Source organism: Lissotriton helveticus, chromosome 1_1 (assembly GCF_964261635.1).
Source record: "Lissotriton helveticus chromosome 1_1, aLisHel1.1, whole genome shotgun sequence".
NCBI classification, from domain to species: Eukaryota; Metazoa; Chordata; class Amphibia; order Caudata; family Salamandridae; genus Lissotriton; species Lissotriton helveticus.
Genome location: NC_136057.1, coordinates 1111099616 through 1111125449, shown reverse-complemented (window position 1 = coordinate 1111125449; position 25834 = coordinate 1111099616). Strand labels below are relative to the sequence as shown.

Below are 25834 nucleotides of genomic sequence, written 5' to 3'. Positions count from 1 at the left end.
GTCAAAGCTGCAAATGCAGATGGGCCTCGCACTACATGTGGGCTGCACGGCCCTGGGGAAAAGGGCCCCCCTCCCGGGGGGTTAACAGCGATTAACCAGTGCTGCGAGGCACAGGGGAGGGGGGCCTCTTCTCCTATTCTAACACATGCTTGCGAAGCCCAGAGGAGAGGCAGCCTTTCCCTGGGCCACGCAGTGCTCACCACAGGCGCGAGGCTGGTGGGGAAACACTTTTGCGAGGCCCCCTGTTGATGGGCTGAGCTCGGGGCCCTGGGCAGCCGGCCATGCTGCCCATGCCTAGCGCCGGCCCTGGTTCCTCTACCCTGACTGCTTGAGTAGCTGGTATTGTGACTTTTATTTTTTCCCTAGCGTCATACTAACCCAGTGAATGCTCAGAGGCCTATGCTTATTCTTGACTATGTGAGGTCATTGACTTGTCCTGTGACCTGCCCTGATAGTGGACCAGAGACAACTGTCCCTGTCCTGGGTATTGCACATAATGCGGCGGTGGCAACATACAATTTTGTGTATACCCAGAACATTGAGAATATACATTTCTTTTATTCTTGTTGTTATAAAAAAGTATATTACAATACAAATTTATATTATATGTACGTTTAAAACAAATCACAAAAATGTAATCAGTTTAAAATTCATACACAAGTAAAACAAGTCATTAATTAGTGCGACCAAAACAAAACAATCAAAGTATCTATAAGCATCTGTAAAAAAAGAACAAATAACACCATCTACAAGACCAATAATTACATAAAAGAACTGAATGCATTGTAAGGAATACTCTAAAAACATAGACAGTACATTTTGTCGTAGACACCACACACATCCAACTGGGCACATTAGACCAAGGACCTGATATATTGCACCAAGATGAATAACTGAGGTTCAGGTCACTATTTGGATTGAATGTCCTCCTGGTTTGACACAGCACTCATTGCAGGATGAAGACAGCTTTGCCAGATAGTTGAAGTGGCCTTGCTGCATGACTGAGGGTGGAGATCCAGAAACTGATGCCAGGAGGATGGAGAGAGGTTCTATCTTTAGAAATTCTCTGAGGACTTTGATTAGCAATGGGCTGGTGATTGGTTCTTCCCTAGTACTGTTGTTTGATTGATGGTAGGCGTAAAGGGTGGGACTGCATTTTCTATTTTGCTACGTGAGGACGTTCATAGGGCAGACCTGTCTTTTTGTCTGTCTGTGATCACTGTTTCAGAGAGGCTGATAACAACCAAGTCCAGAAACTTCTCACTTCACTGTGCCTATGTTGTGGGCACTCCAATTTTGAGGCAACCCCAGTGATACTTGCCTACCTGCTGTGAGAAGCATCAAAGGCTGTACCTGGAGAGCAGACTAAGAAGGACACTTAAAAGGAGAACCACCCCAAACCAGTTTTGATGTTGGTGACAGTGGACCCACACCCTGTCTATAAAATGTGAATAAAAGTGGAACTTCTTTCCAGTTATGAATCCATCATGACTAAGGAAGGGAGTGATCTGCAGAGTACTCAGAGGAGTCCTGTGTGATCAGAGCAGGTGTCTGCATGACAGCCAGTCTCCTCAGAGAGAGGAGACATCATTTGAAGTTTGCCTTTTCTTCTGGGGCACAGTAGGTCTGTCCAATGCCTAGAAGCCTATCTGCCTGCTGAGAGAGGGAAGGAGTCTTCCTGACCCTGTACAAGGGGAGATTGTCCCGGAGGAAAAGCCTACAGTCTTCAAGGGACTGAGGGATACCCAGAGAAAGCAGCCAATCTGAGAGAGGAGTCAGGAGGGATCTATGCTGCTGAGGGCGCCCCTTAGCCTCTCAGACAGGGTTGCTGGTCATAACCGCTCCAAGCCTTCATGAGTGCATTGATCCAATCAGTGCTGTATCTGCCTGCAATGGCCTGATCTGTTTTGAAACTTCATAAATCAGCCCATTCAGGGCTACAACTGCTGCAATGACTGCACTGGTCAAGTTTGGCTACAACTGCTCTGATGGTGCACTGGCCTGACCAGGACCACAAATGTTTTGGTGACTGCGCTGGCCCATCAGGGCTGCACCTGTTGTGGCAACTATTCTTGTCGACTACGCCTGCCTGATTGAGGCTACAACTGCTGATGTCATTGCCCCAGTCCAATTGGCATTACAATGGTCTATGTGACTTCACTAGCCCAACTGGTGTTAGAACTCCCATAGGGACTGTACTGACCCAGTTGGGGCCTGTACCTGATTTGGCCGAATAGCGCAGATGGAGCTAGCTTCTATTCTGTGGTTGGACCGAGCTACAGCAGCTGAGCCGACACCTGCCCATAACTGTCTGGGACGCTGCTCACCGGAGGACTAAGCTCAAGCGTCCACATGAGACACAACCCCATACTTGACCTCTACGGTGGAACTTGGGACTGTATACACTCACCACAGCCCTTCAACTTCAGATCGAACCAGGAAGAGTGTGATATGTTAAATTCAATATTCACTTCACCATCAGAGGTGAGAACCTTGAGAAATGTAAACTGAGTGTGCATTAGACTTGTTGAGTAATTGACACTTCATCTGAGCATGAGCCATGCAACTGCCCTAACTGCTGTTTAGTGCTACTGTGTGATTAAAATGTACTTTTATTCTTAAAAAATCAACCACTTGGCTGGGCACTAATGTTATTGTGTCTGCTGGTTGATTGTTGCGTTCTCAGCTCATGTACCCTCACACTACCAACCGAGAAATCTGCACCCTTCACCTTCGCTATCTCAAGAGTTAGCTGCAAAAGGGTAGAATACAAGTGGCAAACGTCCTCAACCAACACAGTTGCTCTCAATAGTCCATGTCTGCCCAGCAGAGTGGGGAACCCTACAATGACACCAAATATGTTTTTTATTTAACTTTTCAAGACAAGGAAACTGAGTCCCTGAGACCTAAAATCGCTGCTCCATATATCTGTTAATGTTGAGGCCAGCCATCAGATTATCGTTTGAACTTGTGGTCTTGCAGAACTTCTGAAGGGGCTAGGTAGCTCTATTTTTTAACATTAATTACTTTAAAACTACTGAACGGATTTACATCAAATTAAAATTCCCTACGGAACTAGCGCAGGGGACACGTGTAATGGGGCCCGTTCTTTTTCTTATCCTCTACTTGACGGATTTCCAGGAAGAGTTGAGGTGGATTCATTTTTTTAGGAAAGTTTCTTAAAGTTTCTTGGCCTACACTTGTGCAGCTACTATTGGGTCCTCATAACAGCCTGCCACCAAATGTTTTAACCCCAGAATATTATAAGATTATACTATGCAAGCATATCAATGTAAGGTGTGGTCATAACAGTGAATGCTAAAGGAGGTATTTCATAGATCTTTTCAAATAGCAACACACCATGTTATGATGTATTGCCATTTGATGTGTTGATTAGCGGTATGGTCTTTCTATGGTGTGTTGTGTAGCTGTGTATTGTATTTTATTGTATCACTAGCAGCCCGTCCCGACGTTGTCCAGGTATGAAAAAGAATGTCTTAAATGGTTAGAATAGGCAAGGCAAAGTCTTTTTAAAAGTTCATGGCATAGTACATTTATTGTTTCATGCGACTTGCCTGTGCTGCTGCTCAGAACCCCTCTTTCTGTTGCGTGGAAGGTGAGCGTGTGCTCTGCGGTTTGTTGTCCTTTCCGCAGAAAGCGAACGTGTGTGTCCACTCCTGCCGACGCCCCTGATCAGTCCTGGCATGCAGACTGAGGGCGTGTGCCTTAGTAGGTTCACGCACTCCCCAAAGACTTGCATGGTGCACTTAGACGCCCCACATAGCGTCACTGCCAAACGCCACAACTCCAAGGGCGCTATTCCCCCTCTACGCAATGCTTCGGGCGTCTCTGAAGGCACACGCCCACAACACTGCTAAACGACACGCCCACTTTAAGACGTGTCAGACTATTCTCACACAGGACGCTTTTCTCAAACAGAACGCTTTTCGCAATCATTGCTTTACAGCAGAACGCCCACGCTCACAACGGACTACTTTGTCCCAAAACGGTCTTTTTCACTTGTAATGTATATATTGGGCTGGTGTATAGCCTATGTCCATCTGCTTATACTCACCTTTCCAATGCTGTATTGGGTGTTCTGATTGGCGCTGTAGTTCCGGAGCTTATCCGCCTCAAAGGTTTGGGCTCTCTCTTTTTAATATTAGTATAGGTTATGTGATATGTTATATTACACTATATCATAGTATAGTATGGTATGAAACAGAATGGGATGGCGTGAGATAGTATCGTATTGATTTTCATAGACTGCTTTCAAGGACTATTATTCACAATCCCTGCAATAGACACCAGTTTGGTGTGGCCCCCTGTTGTTATGAGGAGGAACACTGGCCAGATTTATACTATTGTCAGCCATGTTTGTGGGGGCTTGAGCGGCTATGTCAGGCCAAAGAGATTCCCTTGTGGGTAAATCACACATACATTCTGCCTGGCAAATGTACAGTGATCCTGCGGAAGACTGACCCAGGTGGGCCGACTGCACAAAATACAACTCTGCCATTTTCTTCACCCGCGAATCAGAGAGGAGTCTGATTGTGGGCTCCCTCCCCGCACGGCATTGTTGCCTAAATATAAAATGTATATTCCGGTTTAGTTGGCTTGCAGGGACAGAGGGATATGAGAGCAGCTGGCACTATTTTGACGATCGATAGCACTATTGTCTTTTCGCATAGTGTTGTATGTTATCTAAGTCATTATGTTATCTTAAGATCCAGAAAGTCATTTCTTTACACATCAAGAGGTTAAGATAGTGGCACTTGTCCTTTGGCGAACATGTGTAGGGCAATCATATGATAGGCAAAAAAGATAACACATCAGACATGTTATCAAGTTAAAACTGCTTCCATAAATACCAAACTATCTAAAAGTGCAATCAAAAACCAATTCTTGAATTTAAATATGAGCTACTTAACAACTAACCAATCTGTAGCCAATAATACAAAGCTGCAAGAGGTTCATCTTCTAGTTTTGATTCCTGGTACAAGGTCGTAAACATTTTCAAAGTAATTTGCACAAGTGACCTTGAAGTGGTGCCACTGTAGTACATGCAATCAAATCATCCACGTGCAAGCCAGTAACACTCGATTGAAGCGACTGCTTGTAACATACCGAAGTTCAATTTAAGCAAATCCATTTTCCATTAAATTTCAGGCTTGACAAATATGTACTTTTACGAGGCAAGTTAGTTATAAATTGACCCACAATGGCTTTCAACAGGATCATTTAGACTTCTTTCTGAACATGGCAATTAAAACCCGACACATTTACACACTGCTAGATGTTTGACCTTGGGAGTATATTGGCGCTGGTGCAATAAACTATGACTTTATTGCTACATTATGAATATGCATTATAAGATGTGCATTTCTCAAATATGGGAGAGGTCTCATATAAGAACAATCGTGACATTATTGTATCTATTTATCTGAGCTTCCAGCATAGATAGGTCCAGCAGGGCTGAGCCCTTGCCAGAGTTTGCAGGAAATCCACATAAAATAAATGTACAGTCAGTGAATCTCAGCGGTCGCTTACGTAGCCAATGGTTATCATGAACATATGACATGGAATCTACCAGGCGGACCTGACATTTCCTGGATAATCAGTGTGATATTGCTTACCAAGGAGGTGACTGTCTTCTGAAAGAGGGTACTCATAACTCCGTGGAGACCGAGAGGGATCAAGTAAATTCATTTTTGGTTCCATCCAGCGCTTCAACCCGGTCTAAAATCTCCAACTGGAATGTGGAAAGTGGTCCCTAAAACATGGAAATATGCAATGACTTTAGATAAAACACTACACATGTTTAACTTTAATAATCTATCACATTCTCAAGACCTACCTTCCCTGCTTTTGTTTGATGAGGCTGAAGCTTTAACAAAAAAACGCCTGGAGAAGTCTAATTTACCAAGCAATACTTTTTATAGTGAAGAAGTGCAAAAGAGGGAGGCAGAGGCAAATGTGAGATGCAACAAATAACTGGGAGGTAAAGCACAGCAGAGGAAAGGAAGGGACGTAAATTAGGTAAAGCAAAACTTATTTATGGTGACTGTAAAAAACGGGATTATAATTTGAGGTGGGTGACAGCCCATTTCAAGCAATAACCATAATTCTTGTGAAAGCAAACAATTACAATCACTAAATTAACCTGAGCTCAATCCCATGGTAGCTATTGCTCAGAGCAGACTGACTTAACTGAGGGCTAACGTGTAAAGTATTTATGCAATATCAAAACAGTAATAAAGTTAAAATGCCAAACAATAAAAAAATTCACAGACCAAACTGAAAAATGAGGTTACATTTGATAAATAAAATTACACCAAAATGAAAAAAGGCCAATAAGGGGGAGCGGACATATGATTTTAAAAATAATTTAAGTGAGAAACATCACAAAAAAGTGAAGCAAGAGTGATAGTCAATGGTAGACTGGGACTCAGGTGCAATTTCAGGCTGACTACAATAGAGACTGAGTCAGAGACTGTAAGTGGATCTGTCCTGGTGAAAGTCTGGTAGTCAAAAAGTTCTAAACATTTTCCAAATCCCACTGGTCTGAAGGAAACATCTTCAAAATTTTCCTAACTTTCCTCTGATACCCAAACTTCCATAGGAGTACACTTCTAATGCCTCAAGTGAGGCATTTGGAGACTTGCATGGTGTCTAACAGAGGCCAACATAAGTGTCTAGTCTAGGTCCAACTGTTGCTGGTCAGCTAGGTACTTCCAGGAATAGGCCTCTTGCAGGTTGTTGTATCCCTGTAGCCACACAGGTGATCAGCCAATTGACCATTGTAGTCTATGTCTTTGTTATGAATACAATGACAAACTGGCCCAGTCATTCAAGGCTCCTAAGGGCCACAGACAGCAGGTCCAGTCCTCTTCTATTCTTCCACAGGTCCAGAAATGGTTCTGATGTGATGCCTTGGCAACCCTAATTTTGCCTGGCAGTGAGTATAATTGAGGGTAGTGAAGACTCCTGGGCAGCCCCTAATAATGAGGTATAATTTCCCAGGGAAACCCTACACACTGTTTTCAGCAATTCCTGTTCCTGCCCCAAAATGCCAAGTTACCGGGCATTTAAATGTGCTAAATGTCTTCACCATTATAAACATGGACTCTGAAGGTTGTGGTTGCATAGGGGAATGCACTATCGTTATCACTACAGTTCTCACACATCTAATACTAAAATCCAGTTTGAATCAGGCACTGTACCCACAACAAGCCCAGAGACATACCTCTGGAAGGACGAAAGCAGGGTCCTTTAGCAACCAGGGATGCTGAAGAATTGTCCTGGCCTCCTGTTCTCTCCTTTTCAATTGCGCCAAAGTGTTACATGTGGCTGAATGGATCTGTCAGACTGGATTTTACACGTTCCTGTTATAGGCAAGATAAGGGTGCCAGTAAGGAATAAGTAAAGTTCACTATATTTAAATGGAGAGCACAGCCACTTTACTTCTGGTTAGCAGTGGTAAAGTGCACAGAATTCCAAAGCCAACTAAAATAAGGTCTAGATAAAAAACATCTTCACTCACTTCACTTCACACTTTACTTCACAGGGGACCACATGGAAAAAGCAGATTTCCTATAGTGGCCAACTTGGTGACCAATAATGAACATGGGTTCATTATTTTTGTATTGAAAGTATTTTTTTTCTTCACTTTAAATACAATTTGAAATAGTTTTTTTTCATGGAGCAATTCTTGTAATTGTATTTCTTTACTAATTCATTCTCCTTCTTCTCCTAGGTCTGACTATTTCCTGTAATCCAGCCTGATCCTCCTGCATTGGTCCTTCAGACGTATTGTTATTTTCCAGGAAAAGCAAAATAATTGCTGAAGGCTTTGCCTTGGTGTAAGAAAGGACACCATTTTTGTCATGGTTCCCCACTTTTTTATATATGGTTTTGTTAACGTTAAGACTGCAGTATATCACTGCTAAACAGTCGCACAGCATGTATGCGTTCTCCTAACACATATTTTATGCATTAGACGTGGGTGAGCCACTGAAAGCTCGAGCCAGAGGCCAGGCTATGACAGACTGAGGTCCTCTTGGAATCTCAAGCCTAGAACGAGCAGAGCTTTTACAAAAGGGAATGTGGCCCAGTGGGTACAGCTGCTGATCGGATGTATGACGTTACAATGCAGGCTATTACAACGCCTGCCTTTAGAACGCGGTTTTTACATCGCATACCATTACAACGCATAGTGCTTTTAGGTGCTGGATAGTGAATAGTTTAATTTACTATTCCAACTCCAGTCCCCGTGGACACTAGGGAAGGTTATTGGATAGTAAATTAACCTATTCCCTATCCTATAGCGCCCCCCAGAGCAATGCATTGTAATAGTTTGCGTTGTAATGGTTGCGTTGTAATGGTAGTGCGTTGTAAAAGTTTCGTTGTAAGTGATGTTTACCCTGCTGATCATATAGCATGGGGAGTAGATTTGAATCCCGGCATCGGTTCAGCATCTTGTAATCTCCCTGTGCCAGTAAACAAACTATGTAACATAGTCTGTATTGAGAGAGCGCAAACTGATATAAATATATGAGTACATCACATTTACCTATAGAGAGCATAATTCATGAAGAGAAATGCCATGAGTGCTAATAGTATTTGAAATTATATTCTAAATGTATAGCTAATATAGAGATTTAAGTAGAAGTGGAATTAATACAGAAATGTGTGACATTATATGATTTTATTAGACGTGATTATTTTGAATCTATGTCGTGTAGCTGTTAACATATAAGATGGTCTGTGGTAAAACGCAGAACGTGGTAGGCCTCAGGGCCAGAGCTGGAGCTAAAAGGGAAGGTGTTTCTTTTCACGACACAGATTGTTTAACGTTTTTGGTCATTGCATTAATGGGCCATGATTTAGAGTAATGTTTTCCAAATAATAGAATAAGAGTTTTAGCATGCTTTAATTAAATGAAGAAATAGAATGCTATAATCATAATGTGAAATATTGTAGGCCTGAAATGTTTTAGCATTGATTTACACGTACATGTCTGGGCTGAGAAATGTTGCAAGCCTTTTTAGAAGTCTATGAGAGTTGGGTTCTTGGCGGCAGATATCTGTCTGCAACAGGAAAGGGGGGATCCAATTATAAGTGAATGAATAGAGGCCTGTTCAGTAGACGGCCCAGACATGGAGGAGGGTTCTGGAATGTTTAAGGGGTATCAGCGGGCCGGAGAAGAGACTGAGAAGCAAGGTCAACTCTAACGTCTGAGGCCCAATACAAAGCATCATGGAAAAAGCCTGAAGTTGCACCACGTGAGAGGCGTTTCGCAAGGGGCGTCTCAAATGTTGTTGACTATTTTGTATTAGGGACAGCACCCCTGGGTGGAGTTAGAGCAGAGACCTGAGGACCCTTTAGAGAGCGGATGGGTAGGCAGTGAGGGGTCATGACTGGAGAACTTTAGGTTTTCACCAAGAGACTTAGAGTGGGTGACTTCCCTTGGGGGTCATTCATTGCTGACACCTTTGTTAGGTTGGGATTTGGTTAAGTAGGGATACCATCTAGAACAGGGTAGGGACGCCTAACCTGTGTTTGTTTTCCTCCAACCTAAATGAAGGAGAGATATGCGTCTATGCTGATAGCTTTGCTATTTTTAGAACTTGTGTTAGTGATTTCTGTTGCTCGTCTGAGGGCTTTTCGAGAGCACATGTATGTAATTGGACCTGTGTATCTCGTGAATCTCATTCTGAGATGCTTGTATTTGCAGCTCATTATATCTTTACAATAAACTTTTGAAACCTAGAAGTTGTCCGTGATCTTTGAGAGCAGAGTCCTTTCTTGGGTGAACTAATTTGCAGATAGGTGTACTGTTTCCTTCCAAGACAGGCAATAAAGGTTCAGTCGACCAGATCGAGGTTTGGATCAATAGAGATAAGTTATCGATCAAAATCTCGCCCTTTCAGTTGGTAGCTATAGAGGATGGTTGCCTTCTTGAGGACGGTGACCTAGGCCAGGTTAGCTTACCCCAAGGCCCCTAGAAATCGATGATCGGAAGAACAGCCCGCAGATGAAGATCCGGATGACGTGAGACAGAAAAAGCAGCAGTATCGGTTGAGAGTGAGTATAAAGGGTTATGCGTGTTAGATTGCGGTGTTTTTGTATTGTATCTATGTTGTAATGTCTGGCGGAGTTGAATGTTTGTAGAGTGACTGTGGAACAGGTTGTGAGCGCGCGCAACCGGTGGAAATCTTAAGTTCAAGGAGAGCTTAAGTGGTTCGGGTGTATCGGACACCCAGAGTAATTGTCAACTAGTGTGAAGGGGGTCATGAGGTACCATTGATCACCCGAGAGACCGAGATAGGGGGAACGTAAGAGTGAGTGCGTGAGTAACGGACGCTGGTCGGAAGTTACTGTGTGTGTAAGTAACCTATCAGAGAGACGATAGACATCTCGTCAGTTGTGTTGACAATTACAGATAGACTGTGGACGTACAGTCGAGAGAAGTGACCGCTTGGTCGGAAGTAGTCATTTTTTCAGTGTATGAATGGGACGCATGCATAACCGGGAGACGAGTTGAGAAAGGAGGGGTGCTGCTGCGAAGCGGAGAAAAGAGACGTCAGGTGGTGTCGCGCAGTGATTGGCTGACAGGAGAAAGACCGCGCTGTGATAGGCCAGCTAGCGAACACGTCATACAGGGTCGCGACGTGATTGGCCAACAGGAGAAAGACCGCGCTGTGATAGGCCAAGCTAGCAAAGCCGCGACAGGATTGGTGGATTGTCATCAGGAAGTAAACAGAGTAGCGAGGCTGAATTTTGTGCGCATAATTATGAAGTGTTTTAAATGGTTGAAAGCGCTGTTTAAGAAAGAGAGGCGAGGATCGTATGAAGGGGAAGAAGCCCCGCCGGAGGGTACGCCAGCTCGTTATATGGCAGTAAATGTTGGGTTGCATACGATCCTTTGGATATCAGAGTGGAGTAAGATTACTGAAGGAAACGAGGAACTGACGTTCCCGAAGTACGGGACGTTCAGATTAGAGGTGTTACATCGATTGAAATCAGTCATGACCTCAAAGAGACCCTTGCCTAGACCAACCCAGTTTGAAGCCCTTGAAGCATGGCTTAGGGCAGCGCATGAAAGGAATATGAACAGACGACAAGAAAGGGTGAAACGCTCGGTAAGGGCAGTACAGGATGCCAGGTGGGATGCGGATGCTAAAAGATGGAGAGTGCATAATTTGGAAATAAATAAACTGTACCCAGTGTTAGAGGCGCCAGTAAATAAAAGCCCCCTAGAAGAGGATGATGAGAGCGAAACAGAGGACAGCCTGATAAACAGATTACTGACAGACAGGCCACCCCCGTATAATAGAGCAGGGGGAGAGGTCGAGAATACTGAAAGAGAAAAGGGGGGCAATGCAGGAGAGCATAGACCGCTTCCCAGTTCAGAGTGGGATCCTGAGCCAAAGAAAGAGTTGCTCCAGCCTAGTCAGGTGCAACAGGTAGTCGGTAGGTTTGTGGTACAAAGAGCGCCGGAAACGGAAAGCGCCACATCCTACCCATTACCAGATGCACTACAGGTACCTGTTACCATAGGTCCTATAATATCGATATATGACCAAGAGAGAGCAAAAGGGGAAGAACGGAAACGGAAAGACAGAGAAAGAGCAGAGCAGGCAAGGAGGAACGATACCACTAATTCCCCAAGTCAGATGCCGATACCCAGAGAGTGGAGCACCCCGATGCACACAGCAGGGGACCCAGGAGGAGATCCTGGGGGCCCTAGATGGCCAATGGATCTGAGGGGATCTGGACGAAGATCCTTTCAAGAGCTAAATGAGTACATGAAGCAGTGGGATGAGGCAGTGAAGGCTCAAAAGTGCATCAATGCTGCGGAAGCAGAAAGAGAAAGTCAGGACAGCAGAGCACGAACTCACTGCGGGGCTGGGGAGAGTAGCCCGGAGTGGGACTGTAGAGGGAGTAGGGGAGTCACCCATTGGGCCCGGAGTGGAGGTAGAACAGACCTGGAGAACGGGGGCCCCGGGAGTGGAGGGGTGGCGTGCCCGATACTCAGTGAAGAGGAGAGGAGAGCGCAAGAGTACAGAAACAGCTTTAAGTGTCCACACTGTGTACCTGGCACCAGAGAAAAGAATGGGAGTTGTGAGAGGTCGCACCATAGTCCCTGTGATGACAGAAATGAGCGCAGCCCAGGGAATATGGGGAACCAGGAAGGATCGTATCGGATACTGAGCGATACGAGGCAAAGGGAGTGTAGCGACCAGAGGGAAAATAACAGAGAGATGTGCGGTGAGAGGAGAGAGGAAGACGAGAGTGGGCAGAGAGAGAGTAGGGATAACAGGCCCGTGTTCCATCACCTTCCAAGATCGGATGGCCGAGCATGGGACCTGGAGAGATGGGAGCGAGGGAGACCACCCATTAACTCTCCCGAGCCCAAACGCAGAGCTCGAAGTTGGGATGGGAGGGAGACCAGTGAGCCTCCTTCAAAAGACATATTGCGAGCTGAGATAAAAGCCAAGAGACTTGATGTCTCCAGCTTAAGGTCAGATCTGGATGACATGGTAGATGGTACCCTGCCTTTGGAAAGAATGGAAATGTATGAACAGGATGAAATACTGTATATGGCAAAGGACATCACACGAAAGGCGAGAGCAGTCCATGAGAAGTTAGTCGAACTAGCAGGCAAATATATGGTGGACTTGTCAAGAACCAAAGCATTACAGGGTAACCACAGGCTACATTACTCAGATCGAGATCTAGATGAGAGGAGAACGATTGGGCTGAAAACACACATAAGGGAACTGATTACTGGAATAAGGACATGGAGGGCACTAGATAAATGGGAAGAGAGGTGGTCCAAGAAAGGGACCGGCAGGAGAAGCATGATTGGTATAACACCAGGACAGCAGGGAATAGAAGCTTACCCTTTGCGTGAAGTTGCCAATGGGAGCTATGTACATGTCCCTTGGAGTAGGGGAGATTTAGCTGCTTTTACCACATCTTTCCCCAAGTTACGAGAGAGCCCCGTGGAGTGGTACAAGCAAGTCGAGAGGTTTGTAAAGATCTCAAAAGTCCTATGGATAGATCTGAACACGCTGTTTGACATTGTAGTACCAGGAGATCTGTGGACAGCATGCAAGGTTAGCGCTGAGTGGCCCACAACGGAGCCAGAGAGAGATGCTAGGACTAATGGGCCGTCCGAGATCGTGATGGCAAAATTCGAGAGAGTGATGACTTGGCTGAAAGAAAAAGTGCCTATGCAAGACATAGATTGGGTCAGAATAGACAGAACGAGACAGGAACCCAAAGAGACAGTCCATGAATATTACGAGAGATTGCTGAAGGCGTTTAAACAGTATAGCGGCTTGGATGTAATGGATCCAAAGGACATAGGGCAATTCGTGTCCAAGTTCGTCCTGGGACTGAGACCGGATATTAGTTTAATGATTCAGCAACACTCGATTTGTTGGCAAAGTAGACCCCTAGATGAAATACTGAGATATGCTAGGTACTGCTGTGATGAGGTAGACTCCAAGGCTAAGAAACTAAAAGAGAAGCTGATGGTGGTACAATTGCAGGCAGCAGGAAAGGGGGGACCGCAACAACAGCAGCAAGGGACAGGTACAGGAGGTAAGAAGCAGTACAGTCAGAACAAGGGTAATGAGGAGAGTACTACCTTTAGACCCAGAGTAGACATAGCTACCTTGAAGAAAACGACTAGGTGCCACCAGTGCAACGAGTTGGGGCATTGGAAACGCGAGTGCCCTTACAATGTAGAGATCGGAGAGCAAGAGATAGAGGAGGAAGAGGTCCAGAGCGCACCTATGAGAGGGGCGACGCCATACCAAGGAAAGGTGCTCAAAGGGGGGGGGGCTCCTCCCCGAGCCCAGTTCCCGCAACCTCCTCGAGTAGGGAGTATGGGTAAGACCTATAGACAAATGCCCCTGTTTGTGGAAGGTGAAGAATGCTATTATGTGGACCCATTAACCGGACAGAGAGTGGAAAGAGAAGACTGCACCCTCGGGGCAGCCTTAGAGGTAGATCAGAGGGGACCCTATGTGGAAGCAGAAGTAGCAGGGTGCCCTACGACATTTCTGGTGGACACAGGAGCCACTAGATCCACGATCAGATCAGCTGCAGTTCCAGACCTGCCCATGTCTGGAGAGACCATACAGGTGGTAGGGGTCGCAAACAGGAGAATAACCAGCCAATTGACAGAACCGGTACAGGTGAAAATAGGGAAGTACAGCGATGAGCACCAATTTGTGGTTTGCGATTCAAGCCCTGTGTGTCTGCTAGGAAGAGACCTGTTGTGCAAATTGAATTGTACTATATATTGTACACCCCAGGGAGTGGAGGTATTGACTAATGATGATGATGCAGATTTCAAAGTTGCAAACTCAAGAATATGTGTGGAGCTGTACCCTACTTTGACAGTAGACGAGCTTCCCTGGGATTTGAGAGAGACAGTGGCATCAGAGGTATGGGATTTCACTGGGGAAGAGATTGGATTGGTCAAAGGGGTGGACCCAGTGAAAATTGTAGTGAAACCGCATGCTGAGTTCCCAAGAACACCCCAGTATAAATTGACTCCAGAAACGATTGCAGGCATAAAACCCGTGATCGAGTCCATGATTAAACAGGGAATACTGAAAGAAATCGTGGGTAGTCCATGTAACTCCCCGATTATGGGTCTGCAGAAACCAAATGGGAAATTCCGGATAGTGCAGGACCTTCGAAAGATTAATAACATAGTCGTTTCATGTTGTCCAGTGGTACCGAATCCATCAGTGATACTGTTTCAGATTCCATTCCAAGCTGAGTGGTTCACTGTGATAGATCTTTGTCAGGCTTTCTTTTCGATCCCTTTGGACGAAGATAGCCATTTTCTTTTCGCATTTAAGCTGGAAAATCGCGTCCTAACATGGTGTCGTATCCCTCAGGGGTATACAGAGAGTCCATCGATCTTTAACCAGCTTCTGAAGAAAAATCTTGAAAGTCTAGTGCTGCCCCAGAAGTCAGTTCTGGTCCAGTACATAGACGACCTCCTTGTGGCGTCAGAAACAGAAGAAGCTTGCAGGGAAGACTCCATTGCTTTGTTAAATCACCTAGCTGCCAATGGGCACAAGGTGTCCCCGGGAAAATTGCAGTACTGCCTGACAGAAGTACAGTACTTGGGACACAGAATTGAGAAAGGCAAACGAAAGGTGTCACCAGACAGGATAGAGGCGATCATGAAAATGAACGCGCCTCAGACACAGAGAGAGGTCAGGATGTTCCTAGGGATGGTGGGTTATTGCCGACAGTGGATCGTGAACTTTTCACTGAAAGCAAAGCCCTTGCAAAAACTGACGCACAAAGAGGTGAGTGATCCGGTACCATGGGACAAAGACTGTTTGATGGCATTCTTACAGCTGAGAGAGGACCTGTGTCGTGCTCCGGCATTGGGAATGCCTGATTACAATAAACAATTCTTTCTTTACTGTTGTGAGAGAGAAGGTTGTGCGTTGTCTGTGTTGGTCCAAATCCATGGGAATGCCCGTAGACCAGTTGCTTATTTCTCGGCTACTTTAGACCCAGTAGCCGCAGCGTTGCCCGGATGTCTCAAATCCGTTGCCGCAACGGGTGTCAGCATTGAGAGATGTGAAAATATTGTTATGGGGCACCCGTTAGAGGTGTGCGTGCCACATTCTGTTGAACTGTTGATGACCAGGACCAAAACACAGCATCTGACCAATAGCAGGCTCACGCGCTATGAGCAAGTTATTCTTGCTGCAGAGAACGTGACCCTCAAGAGATGCTCTGTTTTGAACCCTGCTACCTTAATGCCACTTCCAAATGATATTGATGATGATGATGAATATACAGACCATGACTGTCTCGATGTGACTGAACTATGCACCAAACCCAGACCCGACATCGTAGATGAGCCACTGACCGACCCAGACGAAGTTTTCTTTGTCGATGGCTCATGTGTAAGAGACGAAGTTGGGCAGTTGAGAGCAGCTTATGCTGTTTGTACAATTGAAGGAGTTGTGGAAGCTGGGTGCCTGGAAGGAGTACACTCCGCTCAGGTAGCCGAGATTATTGCCCTAACACGTGCTTGCTTAGCAGGCAATCAAATTCGAGTCACCATCTACACCGACAGCCAATACGGGTTTGGGGTAGTTCATGATTACGGGCAGTTATGGTCTCAAAGAGGGTTCATGACTTCTTCAGGCTCTCCCATTCGCAATGGAGAGTTTGTGCGCTTGTTGTTAGAAGCATTGCAATGTCCAGCAAGTATCGCAGTTGTAAAGTGCATCGCACATACCAAAAATGAGGACTTTGTTTCAAAAGGCAATAGATATGCTGATGAAGTTGCGCGGTATTGCGCAGAACAAGGTTACTCTTTCACAGAGGTGGATGTGGGTGGAATAAATGTAAGAACTGAATTAGCCATGATACTGGAAACTGTTGATACTTGGGATGAATTGTCAACCATGCAAGAAAATGCTCCTGATTCAGAGAAAGAAACATGGGAAAAGGCAGGATGTGTAATGGGTGAGACTCATTTTTGGGTCTCAGCAGACGGCAGAGCAGTGTTGCCCAATGAGATGGTGAGTCCAATGGCTAGACTCATACATGGTCCAGTACACTTAGGGAGAGATGCTATGCTGAGAGTGTTTAGACAGACTTGGTACAATCCTAAGTTTAGAATAGCAGCAGAAGCAGTGTGCCAGCGTTGTGTGACCTGCCAGCAGCTGAATGTAGGGAAAAGAACACCAGTTGCACTAAGTCACATAGGAAGGTCTGGAGGTCCATTCAACAGAATGCAGATAGATTTCATTGAAATGCCAAGATGCAACCGCCTCCGCTATGTTCTGGTGGTTGTTTGTGTGTTCTCCAGATGGGTTGAGGCATACCCTACACGTAGGTGCGACACCCTCACAGTGGCTAAGTTACTGCTTAGAGAACTTATCCCTCGGTTCGGGGTGCCGGCCTTTTTGGAATCAGATAGGGGAACACATTTTAACAGCGAGCTTGTGAAGATGATTTGTGTTGCACTGAATATAGACCAAAAGCTCCATTGCAGTTACCGACCAGAAGCCTCAGGAATTGTGGAACAAATTAATGGCACGATCAAGTCCAGAATAGCGAAAGTTTGCTCCTCAACGACCCTGAATTGGCCTGACGCCCTGCCATTAGTACTCATGAGCCTTCGTAGTACCCCAGACAGAAGAACAGGGTTGTCACCACATGAGGTGTTAATGGGGAGAGCAATGAGACTGCCATCTATTCCAGCTACTGCACTGTTAAATATCACAGATGATATGATCCTGGACTATTGTAAGGGGCTGTCTGACGCCATGCGTTCTGTGTCCCTTCAGGTGCAGGCTGCAGAGGTTCCAGCGTGCCAGGGCCCTTGCCATGACCTGTATCCTGGGGACTGGGTCCTGGTGAAGAAACATGTGAGAAGAAGCTGCTTGGATATTCGTTGGCGTGGGCCCTACCAGGTCATCCTGATCACAAGTACAGCTGTAAAGGTGGGAGGCCTGCCCAACTGGATACACGCGTCGCATACGAAAAGGGTTCCAGCACCTCTGGAAACAGCTCCTCTCTCGGATGGACGTCCAGCTGAGGACCAAGAAGCCATAGAGGGGGCTAGCCAAGCTGTAGAGGTGCCAGTGGAAGCAGGGAACGAGTCTGACCAAGCTGAGGACGGTCAGTACAACAGCGAAACAGAAGACGCTACAGAAGGAGAAGACAGCTGGGAGTACGAGTCTGACCCTGACAGGTCTGAAAGAGAGCGAGAACAGACCAGAAGGAGAAGGAGTAGAAGGGCACGTGGAGAAGCAAATTGGCCGCAAAGAAGAAGTTCTAGCCTGAGGTCAACTCCAGAAGCAACCCTTCCTCCGATATCAGAAGACTCAGACCCAGAAGAAGGTGCTCAGGGCGCTGAAGCACCAGACCGAAGAAGGTCAAGAAGAGTGCGTGTGCCTAACAGAAGATACTCCACACCTGAGTGGACATATCTGGCGACAAATGTCTGTGAAACCGGAGACAGGGAGGATCCGAGCGGTGGTGGTGTCCAGTTCTGAGCCCATTATCACCGTGGAAATACAACTGTTGGTACCCGGTGTCGAACAAGAAGGGTCACTAACATTCGTGCTCCCCAGACCTCCCCGCCTCAGCAAGTTAAAACACATGTTTCTTACAGAATTGAAATTCCCCGACTTTGGTACCACGATAACAGCACATGAAGAGCATACTCTTCGCATGGAAATATTGAACTATGCTATTGAAGCTGCAACCACAAATCTAATAGTCGATTGTTAAAGGACTTTGTAAATAAAGCAAGCAGAAGAAAAGAAGATTACCTAGCGCCCAGGAAGCAGAGAATTTTAGGGAACCCCTTGAGTGGATGGAGAAGGGCTAGGGTTGTCTTTTGAACTGTGAAAGGACTTTTTGCGAAAAAGGCTGTCAGCCTCCAGCTGTGTGGATTCTAAAGATAAAAAAGGATTGAAAGAGACTGTAAAGGAACGAGAGGAAAAGAACTTTTTTTGCAAAGAGAAAGGGAAAAGCTAGATTGTCTGACGAAATGGAGGCCGGCACCCCGAACCGCAGAGCTAAATGTATAATAGGTACACTAATAGTAGGAGTGATAATATTAATAGCTTTAGTGGTAACAATTTCTTATGTAAAGGGACATGAGGAAGAGGTAAAGGTAACTGATGCGAATTCTGTAGTAACACTTACACCCACTGTTGCAGGTGAGAAAAGGGAAAACACTCAAGAGAAAGCGTTATTGGCTGCAGAAGCCCGCAGGTTACATGTAGACGAGTCCCAAGGAGACTTTAGGTCAAATGCTTATGCTAAACTTTTGTATGAATACGTGGATGCCATGGAGGTTAAGGATTGCTACGTCTGCATGCAGTTGCCTGCGTCTGTAGATGAAGGAATTCGATATCATCACCTCCCTCTGACATATGGCATTACATGTAGCTTATTGCTTAGTATATTTTATGAGAGAGATAGTTTTGAATACTATTTCTCCAATTATGATTCTGTGTTGCCAGAAGTCCCGAATTATAAGCAGATGAATAAATGGGATTACTGGAAGAGTGAAGACAGATTGGCCAAATTCTTCATTCCTTGGATTACCTTAGATACTTCACATGCCCGTAGAAATAACCTGACATGTAAGGTGTCCGAAGTCGAGAAAAAGTTCATAGGGCAGGTGGATGATCGTTACAGGAGACAAAAGATTTTGAAAAAATCAGGACAAGGGAAATTAGATTGGACCGAGGAAGAGAAGTCACATAAGAGAAAGGGTAGTAGTGGTCCAATAGCTTTAGATAAAGCACAGAAAGGAAAGTTATGTCTTCACCGAGCCAAAACGTATTATGAAAATGTATACGTGGGTGAAGTTGACTGTGAACATGCTTTTAATTTAGAGTACTACACTAAGGATTTCCTGAAGGGAATGCAAGTGATTCCAAATGTGTATTTTGTATGTGGAAGAAATGCTTACGTGAGACTACCTGACAACTGGTATGGATCATGTTACTTGGCAATTGTCTTCCCCAAAATATATCATGCACAAGACTTATTGATCAATGAGGGCCAGATATCATCGAGGGGAAGGAGAGATTTAGGCGATGCAGAAATGGTTGGAGATGTCTTTGGAGCTATGTTCCCTCTTTTGGGAATAATCCTTAATGATGTTAAAATTAGACGACTGGCAACAGTTGTCGACAGGTTGTCTGCCAGCACTGCTCAGTCCTTAATGCTGGTAGAAGGAGAGATGCAATCGATAAGGGCTATGGTTCTTCAAAATCGGCTTGCATTAGATGTCTTATTAGCAAAAGAGGGCGGAGTCTGTAAGGCTTTGAAGGTTCAGGAATGTTGCACTTACATTCCAGACCTTTCAAAGCCCCTTGAGAAAGTTATTAAGAACATAACTAATATACACAAAGAGATCGAAGACTTGAGTAGAGAAAATGTCTGGGAAAAGGTGGGCCATGGAATGAGTACAGTTGGAGGGTGGTTTTCCACCTTAGGCAAAAGCTTTATTTGGTATATCCTAAAGCCTATCATCATAATATTGATCTGTGGGATAGTATTGTGGGGATTGGTGAGGGTATTCAAATGGTACAGAGCAAGAAGGTCAGAAAGGGCCCAAAGAGAACAGTTGCAGAGATTGGCTGCCATACAAGATAATCAGTACAGGAGCCTGAGAGCTCTGGAAGCGCAGAGAATGCCAGCAATAACTGCAGTTTAAATGTTAGTGATGACCCCGAGAGGTCATCAAAGGGGGGAACTGAGAGAGCGCAAACTGATATAAATATATGAGTACATCACATTTACCTATAGAGAGCATAATTCATGAAGAGAAATGCCATGAGTGCTAATAGTATTTGAAATTATATTCTAAATGTATAGCTAATATAGAGATTTAAGTAGAAGTGGAATTAATACAGAAATGTGTGACATTATATGATTTTATTAGACGTGATTATTTTGAATCTATGTCGTGTAGCTGTTAACATATAAGATGGTCTGTGGTAAAACGCAGAACGTGGTAGGCCTCAGGGCCAGAGCTGGAGCTAAAAGGGAAGGTGTTTCTTTTCACGACACAGATTGTTTAACGTTTTTGGTCATTGCATTAATGGGCCATGATTTAGAGTAATGTTTTCCAAATAATAGAATAAGAGTTTTAGCATGCTTTAATTAAATGAAGAAATAGAATGCTATAATCATAATGTGAAATATTGTAGGCCTGAAATGTTTTAGCATTGATTTACACGTACATGTCTGGGCTGAGAAATGTTGCAAGCCTTTTTAGAAGTCTATGAGAGTTGGGTTCTTGGCGGCAGATATCTGTCTGCAACAGGAAAGGGGGGATCCAATTATAAGTGAATGAATAGAGGCCTGTTCAGTAGACGGCCCAGACATGGAGGAGGGTTCTGGAATGTTTAAGGGGTATCAGCGGGCCGGAGAAGAGACTGAGAAGCAAGGTCAACTCTAACGTCTGAGGCCCAATACAAAGCATCATGGAAAAAGCCTGAAGTTGCACCACGTGAGAGGCGTTTCGCAAGGGGCGTCTCAAATGTTGTTGACTATTTTGTATTAGGGACAGCACCCCTGGGTGGAGTTAGAGCAGAGACCTGAGGACCCTTTAGAGAGCGGATGGGTAGGCAGTGAGGGGTCATGACTGGAGAACTTTAGGTTTTCACCAAGAGACTTAGAGTGGGTGACTTCCCTTGGGGGTCATTCATTGCTGACACCTTTGTTAGGTTGGGATTTGGTTAAGTAGGGATACCATCTAGAACAGGGTAGGGACGCCTAACCTGTGTTTGTTTTCCTCCAACCTAAATGAAGGAGAGATATGCGTCTATGCTGATAGCTTTGCTATTTTTAGAACTTGTGTTAGTGATTTCTGTTGCTCGTCTGAGGGCTTTTCGAGAGCACATGTATGTAATTGGACCTGTGTATCTCGTGAATCTCATTCTGAGATGCTTGTATTTGCAGCTCATTATATCTTTACAATAAACTTTTGAAACCTAGAAGTTGTCCGTGATCTTTGAGAGCAGAGTCCTTTCTTGGGTGAACTAATTTGCAGATAGGTGTACTGTTTCCTTCCAAGACAGGCAATAAAGGTTCAGTCGACCAGATCGAGGTTTGGATCAATAGAGATAAGTTATCGATCAAAATCTCGCCCTTTCAGTATCTTTTGTGAAGCATTTATATGTCCTTAGGCAAGGTTTGTTCTATGTAAAACTGCCAAAAATAAAATGTGGATTCTCCCTTTTACCCACTCTAATCTCATCCTCCAAGAATTAAAGAGAAATCATTAACGTTTGGTATTTGAAAGAGATACCCATCTAGTGTTTGAATTGCACAATATAAGCCTGGAAAATCTGGGATCAATCCCAGCTTCCCTATTTGACCAAATTGTGTGATCCTAGGATTATTTCACTGAGTGCCTTTTTTGTTCATTATCACACGTTAGAGCATTTTTAAATGCATGCACTCAGGATGGGCTCTGTGTTTGATTTAATGGCCCAGAATGTTGCTACATCTATAATAAGAATATAGCCCACGTACAAGATTCACATGATCCGTGGCTTGCGCCTTAATACTCAAATAGCATTGTCATCAGGATGGTAGCACAATGCTTCTCAGTTCTTATTTTAAAACTACCACTTTTAATAAATACTGGTCTATGCAGAGATATAACCTGATGAACTAAGATCAAACACTTCAGCGTGTTAAATACATTTTTGGAATTTTGGAGCCACCTTATCATTTTCTCACATTATCTTTGTTGCCTGATTTATATGCAAAATGTTTTCAAGGTTCAATGTAGGAGATCTCAGAGCCAGCGCCAACCCTTGGCTTGGCTCTGGCTCAGCTCTCCCTGTTAATCTCTTCGCTCACCCACCTCTACTATGCATTTGTTTCACCTAACTGGCTTACTTAACTTTCAGGTAAGGCCAGGGTATACGGGGCAAGAAATGCACCAGTGGGCTGAAAGTTAAACATCCTAGTTGAGCGATAGTATATATTTACAACATACACATATCTAACAAAAATTAGGGCCCTCATTCCGATGTCAGCGGGCCTGCCACTGGCAGGCAGCCGTATTACGATCGATGGTCAGAGGCATCTGGGGGAGGACCAACCGCTGCTGTTCCGATGGGCTCAATAGAGGCAGATTACGATGTCCCTTTACATCTGCCTTTCTATGGCAGTCCCACCTCCATAGAAAGGCAGACAGAAAGGGACATTGGTGCCCCTAGGAGTGCCCCCGCCCCCTGCTGGGTCTCCACTAAGGGCCCTGGGAGGCACCTGTGGTCCCCCCCCCCCCAAATATCCATGCATCCTGTGGCTGGCACTGCAGGGTGCCTGGCACAAGGTGCATAGATGTTTGAGCCCTTTTCTGGCCCCCTTACAACCTGCAATGGAAAAATTGATGTTTTTGACCACGCATAGTTGGTCACATTCCATCCCACTACGTGTCAGTCGAACACCTGTCGGACCGACATCATAATAGGCCCTATGGCTTTATGGGGCACCACTGACTAACAGTTCTGACTAGGCTGCAATTAAAAGCACTACAATCTCCTACCACAAAGAAAAGTGCCTTTGCCATGCAGATTTTTGTCCTACATATTTGCTACATCTCCCCTGATATGTGCCTTATAAGCTCAAATTCTGAGGGTCAGCTTCAGCTCCTAGGATAAAGCGGAGGAGTGTCACCCAACTGCTTTAAAGCAGTGCAAAGGAAAAATAAACTGATACTATCATTTTTAGTGTTGTCGTAGCACTGCAGCAAGGTTAAGTTAGGGCAGGGCTAGGCCGGCCTCCTGTGACAACGAGGGAGGAGGAACGGTGGCTGCACTGTAAGTGCGCCTGACGATTTGGCCAGCCGTCTTGGGCCAGCCAAACCGCCATGCGCACTTTCCATGTTCTCCACAGGCAATGTTGCACAGCCTGGGTAGAGAACATGCCCAGCCTCCCAGTCCCTCTCTCAATGTCGAACCACAGCTCCCAGACCAATTACAATGCTGCTGTAAGGCAGCGCTGTGATTGGTATGGGGAGTTTGGGAGCCTGGGTGCTTCCTAGTTCCTGCGTCAGAGGAGAGGCGGCGACTGGCAACGGCGATGACCAGGTAAGTTTTCTTTTCTTTTTTTTCCCCTACCCCCACCTTCCTCTACCACCGTTCCCTACCAGCCACTACTGGAATGGATATTAATCTCTGTATGGTTTGTTTCTAGGAAATGAGAGACTACGGGTGTTATATTTAATGGGCACCTCATCTTGAACTTTAGAACAAGGTAGATCCCATTACTGACTAATTGGTATACATTATAGCCATAATAATGTCTACTCTATTCCTTACACGTGCAATACTTAACTCTGAAAACCTTCCTTAATACTTAAACTTCGAAATCATGTTAAATAAGCTTGCTAACTCTCAGCGCCGCAGCCATTGACATGCTTCTTGTACCTGCAATTAAGTGTTTTCCATGAGGCCTCCTATTCCTAAGTTAAAGCGATGACATTTAATTAATTACTCAGTTTTTAATCTATGTAGTTATCCTTAAAAGACAGCTGTTTTTTTCCTATATTCCATTGAGTGATGTCTCACTCTTGAGTGCACTTTCACTTGCATGGTACCTTTGTTTTTGTTTTTTAAATCAGCCTAATTTAATTCAAGTTTTCTACTTCATTTGAATAACTTGTAGGAGTCAGGGATCTCTCAGCCCCTGTTTCATATTTTACTAAGAGACCTCTTTGTTATTTGCTATATACTACTTTCAGCAAAGCAACAGACCAGCAATGTTTAATTTCTTTTCAATGTGGTCGTAAATCCAATCCCACTTTATTTGCCATTGCAGAAATTTCAAGCTTATGCTCCCATCATTCCAGGTCCTGATGATGAACCCTTTAATTCGTCTTGATTTGACACACCATTGACAAATAGAGCAATAACGCCGGGAGAAAAAGCTTTGCCTATGTTAGGCATGTTGGATACATGCAATTTATGGTGGTTATTAATTTTTTTAAAACATGTTTGCAGTATTCTGTTCATTACATAGTTTTTCAGAACGCATTTGCACCGTGTCAACACATGAGCACTAAGCACCACTGTATATAAACTGCATCTTCATATTGTAAAACAAAAAATTAGATCTACAGCTTCTCAATTATTGGTCTTTTGCATGGTTCTATGTTCTCAGGGTCCATCTATCATTTATTGTAGCCCTTTGGATGTACGCAACCTTGTGTGCACACTAATTAACATTATATAGCGACACTTCTGTGAACCTTTATTATCTAGTTTGTATTTATTTCCATAGGTTCCTGGTGGTTTAATGAGCCGTTCCTGTTCTCTTTAAATACTTTACATATAAAAATGGGGCGTTGAAGGCTAAGGAAAATGTATGCCCTCCCAGTGAACAACTGGAAAAAGCTGTTTTTACTGTTCAGGCAACGCTGTCTTTTCTAGGAACAGACAGGCCCGGCTCCAGGAATTTTTATTTGGGTGGGCCAAGGGCGCATTCGGGTGGGCCACTGTGGGCCCAATTTGTCGCTTCTGGAGGTAGCCTACAAGCCCTGTTTACATGATATGTACTTGCAAACAGGCAGCATGATACAACGGATTGCTTCTGTGTGTACACAGAGCATGTGGAGACTTATTTGAAAGTAAGACCGAGGTTTGGACCTAACTGCAAACCCTCGAATTCCAGCAGGCCAGGCTTTAACACAAGTACTTGAATACTAAGCATATTATGAAGTGTTCAAGATTAAGGAAGTCCCTATTACTGAACGAAAGCCTTGACACCACTGCCCCTCATCGCTCCAAAGCACCTCCCCCTCATGACCTCCTCCTCGGATTCCCTCATTGCCATCCTCCAACACTGCCCTTCATCTCTCCGTAGCCTCTTCCCCTCATGACCTCCTCCTCAGACTCCCTCCCTACCACCCTCCTTCAGTGCCCCTCATCTCTCCGTAGCTCCTCCCCATGTCCTCCCCCTCATACTCCCTCCCTACCACCCTCCACAAGGGCACCTCATCACTCCAAAGCCCCTCCCTCACATGACCTCCTCCTCGCATTCCCTCACTGCCACCCTCCACCATTGCCCCTCATCTCTCCAAAGCCCTCCCCCATGACCTCCTCCTCAGACTCCCTCACAAACAACCTCCACCAGTGCCCCTCATCTCTCCGTAGCTCCACCCCCTGACCTCCTCCTCAGATTCCCTCATTGCCACCATCCACCAGTGCCCCTCAGCGCCCCATAGCCCCTCCCACCATGATGTCCCCCTCTGATTCCCTCATAGCCACCCTCAAACAGGGCC

General features: G+C 45.0%; 1 protein-coding gene across 3 annotated transcripts in view; it reads right to left on the bottom strand.

Moving 5' to 3' along the window:
* NR1H4 (nuclear receptor subfamily 1 group H member 4) overlaps positions 1–25834 on the bottom strand; it is a 479217-nt gene that overhangs the window by 400829 nt on the left and 52554 nt on the right. For 2 of the 3 annotated variants that reach the window (XM_078678713.1, XM_078678721.1), the window contains exon 2: positions 5637–5773. In XM_078678713.1, coding sequence (XP_078534839.1) covers positions 5637–5721 — 85 coding nt within the window. In that variant the 5' untranslated portion in view covers positions 5722–5773. Of the gene's footprint in view, positions 1–5636; positions 5774–7246; positions 7386–25834 lie in introns of all 3 variants that reach the window. The other variant, XM_078678729.1, reaches the window with a different exon arrangement.